The sequence below is a fragment of the Myotis davidii genome, unplaced genomic scaffold, assembly GCF_000327345.1.
Source record: "Myotis davidii unplaced genomic scaffold, ASM32734v1 scaffold110, whole genome shotgun sequence".
Taxonomy (NCBI): domain Eukaryota; kingdom Metazoa; phylum Chordata; class Mammalia; order Chiroptera; family Vespertilionidae; genus Myotis; species Myotis davidii.
Window position 1 is genome coordinate 1,359,574 of NW_006283436.1, and position 14,809 is coordinate 1,374,382.

The following is a 14,809-nucleotide window of genomic DNA, read 5'->3' on the forward strand; positions in this document are numbered from 1 at the left end:
GGCGCTGACAGTGATTTTGACAGTGATTTAAACCCGCTTTTGTTGTTGTTGGCTTCTCGTGGTTCGGTTTTGTGTGTTGTGGGTGTGTGTGGCGGTTTTTCCCCCGTGGTGCATTTTTTTTTTTATTGTTGTGCTCTTTTTTCCCCTCCTCTTTTTGTTTTTTTTCCCCCTCTCTCTCTCTTTTTTTCTTTTTTTAAAAACACCCGTGAACGTTTTTTGATCGGGGCTTCCGAATATGTTTTATGACGGTTGATTTCACACCAGGAGGTTTGTCTCCGAGGAAGACCCAGGGAACTGGATATCTAGCGACAACTTGCTCCGGCTTCCCCGGCGCCTCGGGAACATGGGAGCTGCTGCAAAGTTGGCGTTCGCCGTCGTTCTCATCTCCTGCTCTTCAGGTAGTCATGGGTTTTTTTCCCTCATCCGAGGATGTGGTTTTTATAAGTTGTTGAGAGAGAGAGAGAGAGAGAGAGAGATTGGTTGCCTCCCGTATGGGGATTGAACCTGCAACCTTTTGGTTATGTGAGGTCTGGAAGCCTCCCCGCCTCTCCCCGGTGTGGAGGGAGGCTGCTGGCTGATAAGGCTGGCCGCACTGTTGTCGTGGAAGTGAGAAAGTCATGGTTTTGTGGCCATAACACGGGATGACAGCGCCGGTGGGGTGGCAGGGAAGCCGCAGATACCACAAGTAACAATTTATGCGAAGGTTGGAGATCTGCAAGGCGGATTCTAACATGCCATTTAGTGTGGCATTCTCCAAAATAAGGGTGTGTGTGTGTGTGCGCCTTTTTTTTAAATCGTCTTTTAATTAGTGACTATCAGCTGCAGAGATCGAGTCAGTTGCTACTTAATTTTGACCGTGAGAAACAATGGATCCTATCAGCGGTTTCCTCGGGTCTCCCCTCACGTTGCCTTCAACTTCGGTGTCCAGCTTCGTGTTAAAAATAGTTGTAGTTGTTGCTGGAGAATTAACTCTAACCCAGTGCAGGAGAGGTATGCCGCTGTGTTGGTATAATGTGCTGGCTTCCAACCACCATTTATGTGCTCGGTGCTGGCATCGATTTTGCTTACCTACGGAATACTTATTTTTGAACGCGTTGTATTGAAGCATTGTTTTCGGGTTCAGAATCGCCCGTTTGAAATGGTTCACACGGTCAAATACACTGTATTCATAAAGTAGGTTTGGGCTCAAGGTTGGAAGAAGAAGCTGGCCCTTTTGTATTTGAAATTTTGATTTTTGTGAGAACCTTCTGTGGTTGCAACCAGTGGTTGGAAAACTAAGCTAGGCTTTTGTATTTGAAATTCTGTAAATGTGTCATCTAGCTCAGAGGTGTGCAGATGCACATAACAAGAGTTAGTTCCATAGGTGAACAATTTTAAAGTCGCCATGGATTTATTTATCTTGAAATTAAAAAATCAGTTACTAGGTTGTGAGATAGCATTATGGGGGCGGAGGAGGGGAGGGTTTAGAATTGACAGGTTCTATGGCCACGTCTTTATCTCATTTGCCACAGGGAAATTAGAGGGTGGTAGTCTTTTCTTTGTGTACCTCTGTGGTGTGTGTGTGTGTGTGTGTGTGTGTGTGTGTGTGTGTGTCAGGTCCATCCTCCCCACCCCCCTTTTTAATAGAATCTTTTGTAATGTATAGAATTTTGCTGAATGGTACATTTCCTTGTGGTTAATAAATGGATAAAGTCTAGTCTTATGTCTGTAGTGGTATTGATCAGTTCCGGGTGGGCTGAATGTGTTGTGAAATGGCGATCATTGCCAGAGATTAACCAAAAGAATCATGTCTGTTTAAATGGAAGAAGGTGCATGCTTAAGGCAGGCTGACAGTTCTTTTTGTGCACGTTTGGAGCGGAAGATAAACAATGGTGTCTCTACAAGGAATGAATACCTTGATAACATTAAACCCCTGGGGCTTTTGTGACATGACTTAACCATGAGGGTGTTATTTTTCCGGTAGTACTCTTTCTCCCCTGCTCCGATATGTTCTGGCTGGTGAACTCCTCTTGTTCAAATCCCTCTTTCTGATCTCCTGCCCTTGAGGGGGAGGGGCATCATGGCCACTGACCAAAGAATAGTGGACATAATTCCCTCCCAAGCTCACCTGAGTCACACTCATTGGTGAAGGAGGTTATTCTTGAGCAGTCTCAAGGTATTACTTCTGGAAAAGCAGGCTGCCACTACAGATCTTACGGCTTCCTCTGCTTGGTTTGGGAGAAAAAAAGAATTGAGCATTCGTTTCTTGTAGGATTATTTTCACTGGGCCAGGAGGGTGAATAGCTAAAATTTTGAAATAAAGTAATTTGTTGCTATAGAGTATATAGATATTCTACTTACATTAAACTGATATTATATATTGTTGCATAATTTTTTCAGTACATGTTCCTAGTTGAATAAAGTATTCTATTGAAGATAATTGAACTAATCTTAAAGACTTTAATCCTTATTTATACATGAAGATTATTAGAACTTAAAATGTCTGCGTTTTAAGAGCTTTTGTTGTGAATCAAATGCACTCTAAAAAAGGTTATTATGTTTCTTTTCCTATTTGACTTTTCGGTGTAATTTGTAATCTGGCATGAGGATGACAATTTTTATAAAAATTAAAATTATTTTTCAAGTTTTCAGTTTTTTGTTTCTGGTTATTTGAATATTTTCAATCAACTGGAGATTAGTAGTAAGAACAAATTTATTTTAGGTGTTTAGGATGGATGTTTACTGTTTTCTTTAGTATTTTGTGCATTTTTATTTTTCAGTTTCCATTCCATGGTATGCACACTGGAGACTGATTATACAGACTATTCCTGTAGGGTATGGCTAAGTGTGTAATTTCCTCCTCTCATTCCAGGGGAAACATTTTTGAGTTTTGCCTTCATCCAGAAATGTCTACAGATTCTCTTTGATTTTTTTGTTCATTCCTCCTCTGATTTTTTTCCAAACAGAAACCTACTTAGTTGTTTTTTTTAAGCATTGTGGTTAATTTGTATCTTTTCTCCACAGTTTGTTAAAATATGAGGATGAGTTTAATACTTGCTCTAGTTCTTGGTTTTATCCTACCTAAAGTGATGAAACTATTGTGTTGCATTGAATACGTTGAGAATTCCTTTGGAGTCAGAACAGTCTGGTCCATATATTTGATGAAATAAGAAATGAAAATGAAGTAATATGTGCATTTTCCTTGGTTCAGCTAGGCAATACTGTGTGTATTTCTCTGAATAAGTGTGTGGTTGGAGGGGGAATTGGCAGTGCAGTGAATCTTCTGGGACTCTTCTGAACTTTGGCTAACAAATGATAGATATTAAATGCTTTGTTTTCTAAAAGCCGGAATCTCTTAAATGTAGGCTGTGATCAAATTCAAATATAATATATTGGAACATCAAGAGCGGAAGGGAAACAAAATATCCACCCCCTCCTGGAACCCTCCCATTCATTTTTAATTTTTACTTATTTATGAGAAGCCAATAGTCTTAAGCTTGGGTAACTTTTGCTCCCTACCCCTGCACCTCTACCCCAGGGGACATTTGGATACATTTTTGGTTGTCCCAACTACAGGAAAGGAGGGGAGGGTGTGATACTGGCATCTAGTGGGTAGAGGACAGGGATGCTGCTAATCATCCTATAATACACTGCACAGCCTTCCTAGCTTAAAATGTCAGTAGTGTTGAGGTGGAGAAGCTCTACTTTAAACTTTTAATTTTTAAAAGCATTGGTATATTAGTAAAGGGGCTCTGCTCCTCCTCCTCCTGTTATCTAAATTTTATAAGTACATGGTATTGGTGATGTCCAGGTGAGAGAGTTTAAGAGTTTTCATTTTTTTTCACTATCTTTAAATATTAGAATGATTAGAGAAACAGACTATAGGTATATACATCATTTCACCCTATTATATTTTACTAAAAATACTTTGCTGACTGTTAGGAATAAACTCTAATCATTGGTTGTGGAGTGCTCATAAAGATTGCACATTCATGAATGATTGGTCAGTTTATCTAGTTTAATTATATTTGCTTTTGATCCAGTTGTTTTTTTGCCATAATAATTGTCTTTAAGGATATTTCCTTTTATCCTTACTACCTGGGCTGAATGGTGGCATCAGGGTGTGTTTGTGTGTGTAGTGTGTATTTAACATGGTGCCTGAAAGTTTTGTTAAGTTTCATGTGGAAGAAATATGTCCACTATTGCATGATTCCTGAATGGTTCAAGGTGTAAATTCTGTTCCTTTTAAAGGATATATATTTTTTTGTCTAGCTAACTTTAATTTCAAGAAACTTTCAAAGTGATTTCATAATTACATAATTTTCTTGCAGGTTTTTGGTTATCATTAGGCTCATATAGGCTATACTAAGTAATATTCCATAATCTATTAATAAACTCTTGTCCTCTTTAAGGTTAAATTTTGACCATAATTAATAAGTGCTTACTGTTTTGAAGTCTGATTTTAAGGAAATTAACTCAGCCAACCAGGTTAAGAATTACAGTGAAACTCTTAAATAGCAATACACTGGTGCGAGGAAAAGTTCTGAAGTCACTCCCACAAAAAGTATGCAAATAAGCCTCATATTGTCTTTGTAACACACCTCCTATGTATATCTCTGATACTACTGACATCTCACCTTTTGGGTCTGTCAGAATCACTGTTTAATGAGAAGTAAAGCATAACTAAACCAAAAGAAGTTTTAATCTTTAAATTGTCCCTTTAGATTCTAAACTGTTTTGTTGCTTTTTTACTTTTGTAAGTCCTCTTATTTCTTATCTTTGGTGTCTCATAAATCTGTGATTTAATTTTTTCTTTTTATGTTCCTCTTATATTGTCATTTGTCGTGGTGCCCCTCAGATAGTGAGCTAGGTAAGGTACACAATGATTGACCTTGAGATCACTAAATTCCTTCACTGTTCCTTATCTTGTAACTCATTTCATTCATTTTCTTTATAGTTCCCTTTACAGTTTCCTCCCTTCTTCCTTTACTCTCTTCCCCCTCCATTCCTTCTGTACTTCCTTACACTGTAGGCTGTTTGCTTATGGAACCCACTCATGGTTTAACATCATGTGACTCCAGAGGTCTCATCCGTGGTTTAAATAAAAATGGATTAAATTTAGAATGCTTGAGAATTGACCAAATAATCTTTTCCACTATTCTTTCATTTGTTGGTTTCTGGAATACCACACACACACTTGGGAGTAGTGTTACTGTCTTGCAATCAAACGGCTTTATCAAACTTTAGATTGCTCTTATTCCCTTTTTAATATTCTGATAATTCTTTAATTTTTTTTGCTTTCAAAGATTACCTCTTGTTAATATTCATACATCTCTGTTTAAACCAGAATTTGACCAGACCAGAGAGTATATTTATTGCCACAGCTGGGACCACATTAGAGTTTTCCTCTGTGGTAAATTTAATTCTGTTTGGTTATAATAGTCATGTCTAGACAGAACATTGATTTTAAATTGACTATTGAACATGAAGGTTCCAGGAATAGTGTATAGGGGAAGGAGAAGAAGTCAAGAGGGTAAGCCCAACTGGTATGGCTCAGTTGGTTGAGTGTTGACCCATGCACCAGGAGGTTTTGTGGTTCGATTTCTGTCAGGGCATATGCCTGGGTTGCAGGTTCCATGCGCAGTACATGGTGTGTGTGCAGGAGGCAGCTGATCTATGTTTCTCTCTCATCCATGTTTCTCTCTCTTCCTCTCCTTTCCTCTCTCTGAAATCAATAAAAACATACTTGAAAAAAAAGTAAGAAAACTACTATAGAGCACAATTGACTTCCCTTCATTCTCCAGCTAGATTTCTGTTAGTCACTTCCATGTACCTAATGTATCAAGTGATCAGGTTTTGTTTAATAAAGGGACCTAAAGGGAATGTGTTGTCTCTGAGGTAGGGTTTCTTTCTCTCTCTCTCTCAACCTATCCTCACTTGAGGATATGTTTATTGATTTTAGAGAGGGAGACAAAGGGAGGGAGGGGACGGGAGGGAGGAAAGGAGAGAGGGAAGGACGGACATCGATCTTGCCTTCCATAAGTGCCTGACTGGAGATTGAACCCACAACCTAGGTATGTGTCCTAATGGGAAATTGAATCCACAACCTTTTGATGTACAGGATGACACTCCAAACAATTGAGCCATCAGGGCGAGGTTGGATTTCTTATACTGTTAGAGTGGTGGGCTCAAGGGAAAAAATTGGGAGGTTCTTATGGATAGTGGACAGGAATGCGGTTGTGGTCATTAGACTTGGGTTCAGGTGCCAGCACTGCCAGTGTCTAGCTCATCATCATTTTTCTTACCTGAATAATTGTAGTACCTTTCTAGCTAAGACTAGCTAATTCCTGTGACTACTTTCTCTTGCAGTCCATCCACATAGCTGCTAGATTGACCTCATTAAAAAATAAATCTGTATATATCATTCCTGCTTAAAACCTTTCACTGACTGTTTAGTCACCTTTAGCATAAAATCTAAGTGTTAGAATGGCATACATAGTCCTTTATCATTTGATGCCTGCCTGTTTTCTCTAACCTCTTGGAATAGTGGCTAAGAGTATAGGCTCTGGAATTAGACTTCCTTGGTTTTTATGTTTTACATATTGGCTTCGCAACTTAACCTTGGGCAAATCACTTCACCTTTTGTGCTTGTTTTGTCATCTACAAAATGGGGATATTAATAGTGCCTACCCCACAGGCTGTTTTGAAGATTAAATGTCACATAAGTGTTAGGTGTTCTGCTGTGGCTCCTCCCCAGCATGAATCCTATATTCCAGCTATACAAACTTGACTTGCTGTTTCCTGAATGTATTATCCTTTATTATATATCAGTATGGTGCCTTTTTGTACAAGTTATTTCTTCCTCCTTTCCCTGGCTAACTCCTTGTTTTTAAGACTGAGAAGTATCACCTCTTGAGAAACATTTTCTCTACCACTCAACCTAGATTGAGTTAGTTGCTTTCTGTTGTCTTATACTTTGTAAATTACCTTGATTCCAGGAATTATTGCAATTGCTTACTCACCTATATGCACTTTAGACTATGAGCTCTTCAAAGATCTCTCTCTCTCTCTTTTTTTTTTCACAGACCCATTCCTAAACCTGGCATTCAGCAGGTGCTCAACAAATGTTTATTGAACAAATGAGGCGAATTTTTTTCATTTTTGGGCCTGAGTTTTTAGTGTATTAAAATGGTAAAGTTGTATTAGATGATCTCTGAATTTTTTTCTACTCTAAAAGCTTTATGATTCTTTAATTTTAAGGTTAGAACTTAATAGTGACATTTTATTAAGAAAAATGATTTTGTTGGTTTTTTTGTATCATTAAGTTCTCTTTATTTAAAAAAAATGCTGTCTCTGATCCTTAGATTAAATGTTTTAATTAAATTTGAATCATGTAGATTTAGAAGGCATCTTAGAGATCTTCAAGTTCAGTGACTTTCAACTATTTTTTTTATCATAACTGTAATAAGAAAACATATTGCATCATGATTCAGTTCCCATATACATAAATATGTATCAGAAATTGAAGTTTCATGAACTAACTCATGCTGTGTACAGGACACTTATTTTTATATTCAGTTATATTTAAAAAAATTTTATTATGACCCATTAATTAATTCCATGATCAATGGGTACTAAACTCCTAAACAATACTGACCTAGATCACCAATCTCTTATTCTACTCTTAGAGAAGGAAGCTGAATAAGTAAATATTTGCAATGAAAAATAGTGTGCATTGAAAAATATGCTCCTTATTTAATCTACAGTAGAGAACATATAATTAGGTACAGAACTGAGGGAAAACTGATCCCGAGGGAGAACATGGCCTGCTGTGGCTGAGTTGTTCTTTCTTCTGGACAAGTTGGATGAGTTAAGCACACATGAAGGTGCTCAAACAAAATTAGTTGTAATTTTGAAGAGTTCAGATTTTTTCATTTAGGAAAGGCTTGCTGGAAAATATAGGTCCTAATAGGAAAAAAAAATGTCTTGGCAGGAGGTTCAGTAGGTTATTCATCTTAATATGAAGGAAAAGGTACAAAATAGGATAAGAAACATAGAGGGCATTTGTGAGTAAACTTGATTATGGATGAAAGGCAAGTTAGAATGCAGGAATTTTGCCTAATTATAAAGAAGAGATTTGTAAGATGAAAAGATGTTTAGAATTGCTTGAAGAAGTAGAATAATCTCAGTTGAGGGGGGTAAGTCTAAATGAAAATTAATTAAGTTAGAGGAGGTAGGAGTGGGGATGATATGATCATGATTGATGTCCCAAATACATATATGTAGCGTATAGGACAGAAAAGCAGCCCGAAGATTGAGGTAGTATGGTAGCACTACTAAATAAAATTGATAAAGAAATAACAAGCCAGAAGAAAAGAGGAATCACTTTCATAAGAAAAGAAATTCTAGACACAGATATGAGTTTATATTGTAAGCATGAATGAAAATACAGACTTAGATTTGGAAAAATAAGAGCACATAAAACACACGATAGCATGTAATATTCTTTTATAGGGCAGAGACATTGTTTGATGGGTATGTAGCCATTGTGCTGTCGAGTTAAAGAATTCTGAGCACAAGTGGCTCAATATGTTGTTTGTGTTTAAGTATTCTTTGAAATCTACATGAGTCATTTTCCTCACAGTAAATTACACTGTTCTATAGAAGTAGATTTAGAAATTTTCTGATGTGATCTATGCTATTCATGCCTGAATCCTGAACCTTTTCAGTACCATTCTTTTGGACTAGATAAAAGGTCTTTTTTCTCTGGTTGACTATTTTCTTAGTAGCTATAGTCATGTTAGGAATCATTTTATTCTCTAATGTTGCTGAAGAAAATAAATGTAAAGCAATAAGATAATTATTAGAAGGACCAGGACCATGTAGGGAGCTGTTGCTTTTTAAAAGGTTAAGCTTATCAGTATATAAAGCTTTGAGGTAGAATTTTTTTTTCTGGTTATGATTACTAATTTTACAATTTATATTTTATAGAAACAAGACCTTAATTATTAGGAAAGATCTGTTGGTCTTCACATCTTTATGATTATATATGATAAATCAAGCTCGTTCTAAGGCATTATTTCAAGAGGAAGGGGCATGGGCGAGTTATGAGATCTTGGCAAGTTCCTAAAGTTGAGAATTTTAAAAAAATTGTAAATCTTAGTATGTACTAAGTGAAGTAATATACCACATAACACATAGCTAGTTCATAGATTTTACATATACGGGGTGAGGAAAGTAGGTTTGCAGTTGTGAGTACATGAAACAGTTTATTCTTGTATTATTATTTACTAGAGGCCCGGTGCACGAAATTCATGCATTGGGGGTTGGGGGAGAGGGGCTTCCCCTCAGCCTAGCCTGCACCTTCTCCAATCTGTGACCCCTGGGATCGGGCCTAAACTGGCAGTCGGACATACCTCTCACAATCTGGGACCACTGGCTCCTAACTGCTACCTGCCTGCTTGCCTGATCACCCCTAACTGCCCCAACTGCCTCCCCCTGTCCCCTGCTGGCCTGGTTGCCCCCACCTGCCCCCCACTGTGGGCCTGGTCGCCTCTCGCCACCTGCTGCTGGGTCGTTTGGTCGCCCCTCACTAAACCCCCCTGGTGGCCTAGTCGCCCTATGCAGCCTGTTGGGTCGTCCGTTCGGTTGTGATGGTCAGTCACTTAGGCTTTTATATATATAGATTATATTTCTTTCTATTCCAACTGCAAACCTACTTTTGCCCACCCCTGTAAATATTAGTATCTAGCCCAGGGGTGGGCAAACTTTTTGACTCGAGGGCCACAATGGGGTCTTAAACTGGACCGGAGGGCCGGAACAAAAGCATGGATGGAGTGTTTGTATGAACTAATATAAATTCAAAGTAAACATCATTACGTAAAAGGGTACGGTCTTTTTTTTTTTTTTTTTAGTTTTATTCATTTCAAACGGGCCGTAGTTTGCCCACAGCTGATAGCCTATCTTTTAAAATGTAGTGTGTAAAACATTTAAACTGTAAACCTACTTTTGTCCACCCCTGTAAATGTGAGTTTTTAACTTATTTTTAAGTTTTATTTTTAAAAATGTAGTGTGTAGTGTGTAAAACATTTAAAAATGTAGAGTCACTTCTTGGGGGATATTTTAAATTTGTTGGTAAATTAAATAACAGTTATTGTGAGATAATAGTCTACATGGTTCAGCCAGGGAAAATGTCGATACCAAGTGACAAATAGGTGCCAGGAAGTATCTAGAACATTCAGATATCATGGCTCTTTTACAAGTTCTTTAAGGTCTTATTGCTCTAGCATGCATTAAAAGGAAACATTGGAGTAAATCTTCATCTCTATTTATTTGTTATAATTTAAAATATTTTTCTTAGACAATTTTATTTAAGTCTTCATTCAGTGTTTTAAAATTTTTCATGTAAAACTCAAGTCTGGAAAGATTCTCAAGTCTGTTTTGGGTAACAGCTATAAGCTTTGAAAACATGATCTTTCAGTTTTGAGATCAATATTTTGAATGTGGTGTGATATTTTGGACTAAAATTTTGGAGTCTCATTCAAATTTCTTCTTAACTATTTACTCTTCTTTGACCTTGGCAACCATTGAAACTCCATTTATCTCTAAATTAAAGAGGATGAAATAATTCAGTTAGTAAATATTGAACTACATGCTAGACACTGTACTAAGTGCTTGGGATGCAACAGGGAATAGGACAGACATGATTATATCCTAATGGAGCTTACAGCCATAAAGTAAGTAATCCAGTGAATAAATAATTACAAATTGTCATATGTGTAGTAACAGAAACAAACAGGGTCATGAGAGAGTGACTGTTTGTCTTGCATCACATGTCATAGTCTCTAATTACTACTTAGTTTATTTATCTACCTATTTATTATCTGCCCTTTTCACTACTGGTGTGTAGGCTCTGAGAGAGGGTGAGCCGCCTCTCACCTCCATCGCAATACCCCTAAGGGGTGGCACAGTTTCTGGCGAGTAGAAGCTCAATAAATATTTGGCTGCCTGAAAAAATGGATGCAGGGATGGGATTGGAGAGAGTCAGGGACAGGATCATGCAATGGTTTTGATCTGGTGTGGGAAGGTGTTGGAATGAAATCCAGAGGGCAGGGGAAGCAATAAGTTTTAAGGAGAAGCTAGATCTGGGTTGTGTTAGGATCACTTTAGCAGCAATCTGGAAATACAGTGAAAGTATGTAGGGGTGAAGAGGTGAGACCAGTTAGGAGACTATTATATCAACCTAAGCTAGAGAGACTTTCCAAGATCCCTTCTAGTTTTGAACATTTTCTGTATTTTAAAACTTGCCTACACTTACCAGTATTCCCTTTTAGTCACTCCACTTTTTCCTACTTATTATTACTTAAAAAGAAATGGATGAGTTCATTGTGCACATGAGAACTGTGAATACAATGCCTTAAAAACACATACCTCAAAAAGGAGAGAATAAAACAGACTAGAGGCTATTGAATTTTTGTGGCAAATTTCTATCTTCAGATTTTGGGCATCTGCTAATTTATATTCTTATTTACTAAGCATTTCGATTTCTATCGGGAACTTTGTCGTTACTTATTTTCAAATGTCTGTTTTTTCATGAGATCACCTCTTAATTGTAAACATGCAAGATAGTATATTGTTGGTATGGTTGAAGATTCAGAAGTAGAAACTGGGCATTTTGTATCTTAATTCTCAGGAATTTGATATCTTTATAGGTTATTAAGGTCTTACAATTAAGACTGAAAGGATAGTTAATACTATGGGCTGTTAATTTTACTCAGGACTGTGGCCTCTAACTCTAAGTAGTCAGCTTGAATATTTTTGTCTGTGAAAGATTCCAAGCCTCCACTGTTGGTGGGATGGGGAGTTGGTGCTTGGTGCAGGGAAATCTTAGTTTTATATTGGCAGAAGGTCAGTAGCATCATCTTTGACTAGGAAAAACTACATGATTACACAGAGATAAAACCAGAAGAAACATTAAGCTTTTCTGAATTTAGAAATATAATGGTGGCTGCCTCTCTTCATTTGGTTTCTTTTATTTTGGAAGCAGGTAAAGCTAATTATCCTTGGTAAGCTATCCTCTATAAAGAAACGTAGTTTCACCCTGTAAGTATTATAAGCCGTTTTATTTAATACCTTAGATAAAGTAGTTCTAGAAAAAGAATTGGTTGCTAGGGTTTGTGTTACCTGGAAGTGAGGTTCTATGCTGCAGGATTAGTGAACAGAATTTGCTGATTATTTTTATTTAAGCTAAGACTTGACATTACTTGTTTAAGTACCCTTTAAAATAATGTGGGTAGAAATGAAAAGTCAAAGTTAAAAGAGACTGATAAATTATAAATACGGGCAGTTGTGAGATACTGACTTATACAAGATGGACAAGGTAATAGTAAAACAATTTATTAGTAGGCATTCAGAAGTAGAATAAACCACCTTTCTAAATGACCAGGGAAAAATGATTGAATAGTTACTGACCATCCTTTTATTCTATATAAATATTATATAACAAACTTTACCTGGTAATCTTTTTTAATTCTCTTCCTTAGTTCTTTAGAGATACATAAACCGGATTTGGGTATTGAATTAGGAAATTAATTGCTAATTATGTTGTTTGTTAAAATGTAAATAGCGATTGCTGTTAGCTGAGAAGACTAGAAATAATAGAAGCAGTTAAATTAGGAGCTTTAACTGGTAGAGGGCCTAACAAACTGTCAGGTACTATTTTCTCTATTGGAATGATTTTTATGAAGAATACTCAAATTGATCCTTACTTCTGAAGGATGGAGTCAAGTTAAAAGATTAGGGTCATAGAAGAAGTGTGTTTTTTCCTTTTGAATTAGTGAAGGGTAGTTTTGATCTTATCTTTCACTACGGGAGCCTGAGAATTCTAGTTCGTATTAGTTTAGCAACATATATTTAGCAGCCCCAATTAAGTAATGTTTTTTAATTAATAACTAGTCTTATTTCTGTGAAATGGAAGCTAAATCAGTTGAAGAGTAGGTGAGTTAGTCTGTTACACATTATAGAATTTTCTACCATTGGAATATGTGGTTGGCCACTAGGGGCTAGTTAATAGAAGTAAAAGCTAATCTTATTGGTACAAATGTAGCTATTGGTTAGAAAGAATAGTTTCCTAAAAAACAAACTAACAAACAGCAGTAAGAATGTTCTTCATCTCAAATTCAGCGAAAGTAATTAATTATGCAAGTCTTGGACTGGTATAGAAGAAAGAGCAGACATTCTGTAGGGAGAAGACTTGGGTATTGGGCATTTTTTTTTTTTTTTTTTACCACGGTATGATGACACACCATGTGAACTTCGGGAAGCTCCATAAATTTAGTTTCTTCATCTGTAAAATGAAGAGTTTGTAATACTAATACCTACCTCTCAAGATTATGGTGAGGATCAAAGGCTGTGTACACAAACACAATCATACTTGCATATACATATATACATGAAATTTTAAAATATTATTGCAGATATTTGTAATAATGCAATGATTTATTAAAGGAGTAGAGAGCAATTTATTCCATAAACAACTGAATGTAAAATACAAGACAATGTCTATTCCTTCCAGTGACCTTAAAGGCACTGCTTGATAAGGCCCTTCTCCAACCTCATCTTTTGCCATATTGGCCCTTTGATGGTTTCTACAACAAACCAAGTGCCTTTTATTTCTCTGAGATTTTTCTTTCACTTGCCTTCCATTAATACTTATGAGGGGGACCATATCTGACTTATTCACTCTAGTGTCTCCAGTGTCTGACACATACATAAAAGGTGCTTAACAGATATTTGTCATGGACAATATGTAAATAAAACTTTGTTTTAATAAAGTGTGACTGTGTTCTAATCAAACTTCATTGATAGATACTGGAATTTGGCTTTCATGTGTGACAAAATATTTTGATTTTTTTTCAGCTATTAAAATGTAAAAGCCGTTGTTCAGGGGTTGTACAAAAACAGGCTGCAGATTGCATTTGACATGCGGAAAATAGTTTACCAACCTCTGACATAGGACATTGTATAAGTAGTATCCCTTACCCAACTTAGAAATATATTATGTTCCAAAACCTTTGAAACCTAGGAAGCATTTTCTTATAAGGATCTTGCTATATGTGTTGGTTAAGTTCCCAGACCAATCTACAAACTTGTTTACCTCTGTTCTGTACTATAGTAATACAACTAACTTTACCCTCAGGAATAACATTATGTCTTAGGAAAAATGGATTTCTCCCAGCATTATTAGAATTTCCTTATTCCCTGATCTCTCTTTCACCTGCTGCAGTTAGCATCCTGGAAGTACCCTGCTCCCTGGAGCTTCAGTAAGTTGGTATGGTGACCAGACTAAAAAGAAATTCATGTATGTGATTAGGGAGGAGTCATGAGAAGAGAAGGGTTATAGAGGAGAGGAGAAAGAAAGAAAGAAAATAGAGAATATCAGAATGCATTATACATAGCAAAGGTTAATATCATTTTGTTAAATATCAGTTAGTGTATGATTATATCTATATACATGCTGAGTCTCAGTGAAAAATGCATTTCTTACTGTGGTATGTAGCGAGAGTTTGACAGCCTGTTTTCTAAGGATTTGAGATACTGATCCTGAGAGATACTGATCCTGAGATCCTTTGTCAGAGCCAAATGAAAAATATAAAGGAAGCCTGTTGACTGACTGCCTGCTACAGGATGTTTCTGGTACCGAGCTACCTTAGTTACCAGTTTTACAGATGAGAAAACAGGGTCATGCAGCCAATAAGCTTCATATCTGAGATTCAGACAGACGCTTACCTTATTTTAGAATATGGGCTTTGTCCATTACACCTGTAGGGAA

At 36.7% G+C, this 14,809-nt stretch overlaps 1 protein-coding gene across 2 annotated transcripts in view; it reads left to right on the top strand.

The window, feature by feature from the left end:
* The window catches only part of ACVR2A (activin A receptor type IIA), a 93,370-nt gene continuing 78,561 nt past the window's right edge, over positions 1–14,809 (top strand). Inside the window, exon 1 of one of the 2 annotated variants that reach the window (XM_006753588.2) lies at positions 1–398. In XM_006753588.2, coding sequence (XP_006753651.1) covers positions 344–398 — 55 coding nt within the window. In that variant the 5' untranslated portion in view covers positions 1–343. The remainder of the gene's footprint in view (positions 399–14,809) is intronic. The other variant, XM_006753587.2, reaches the window with a different exon arrangement.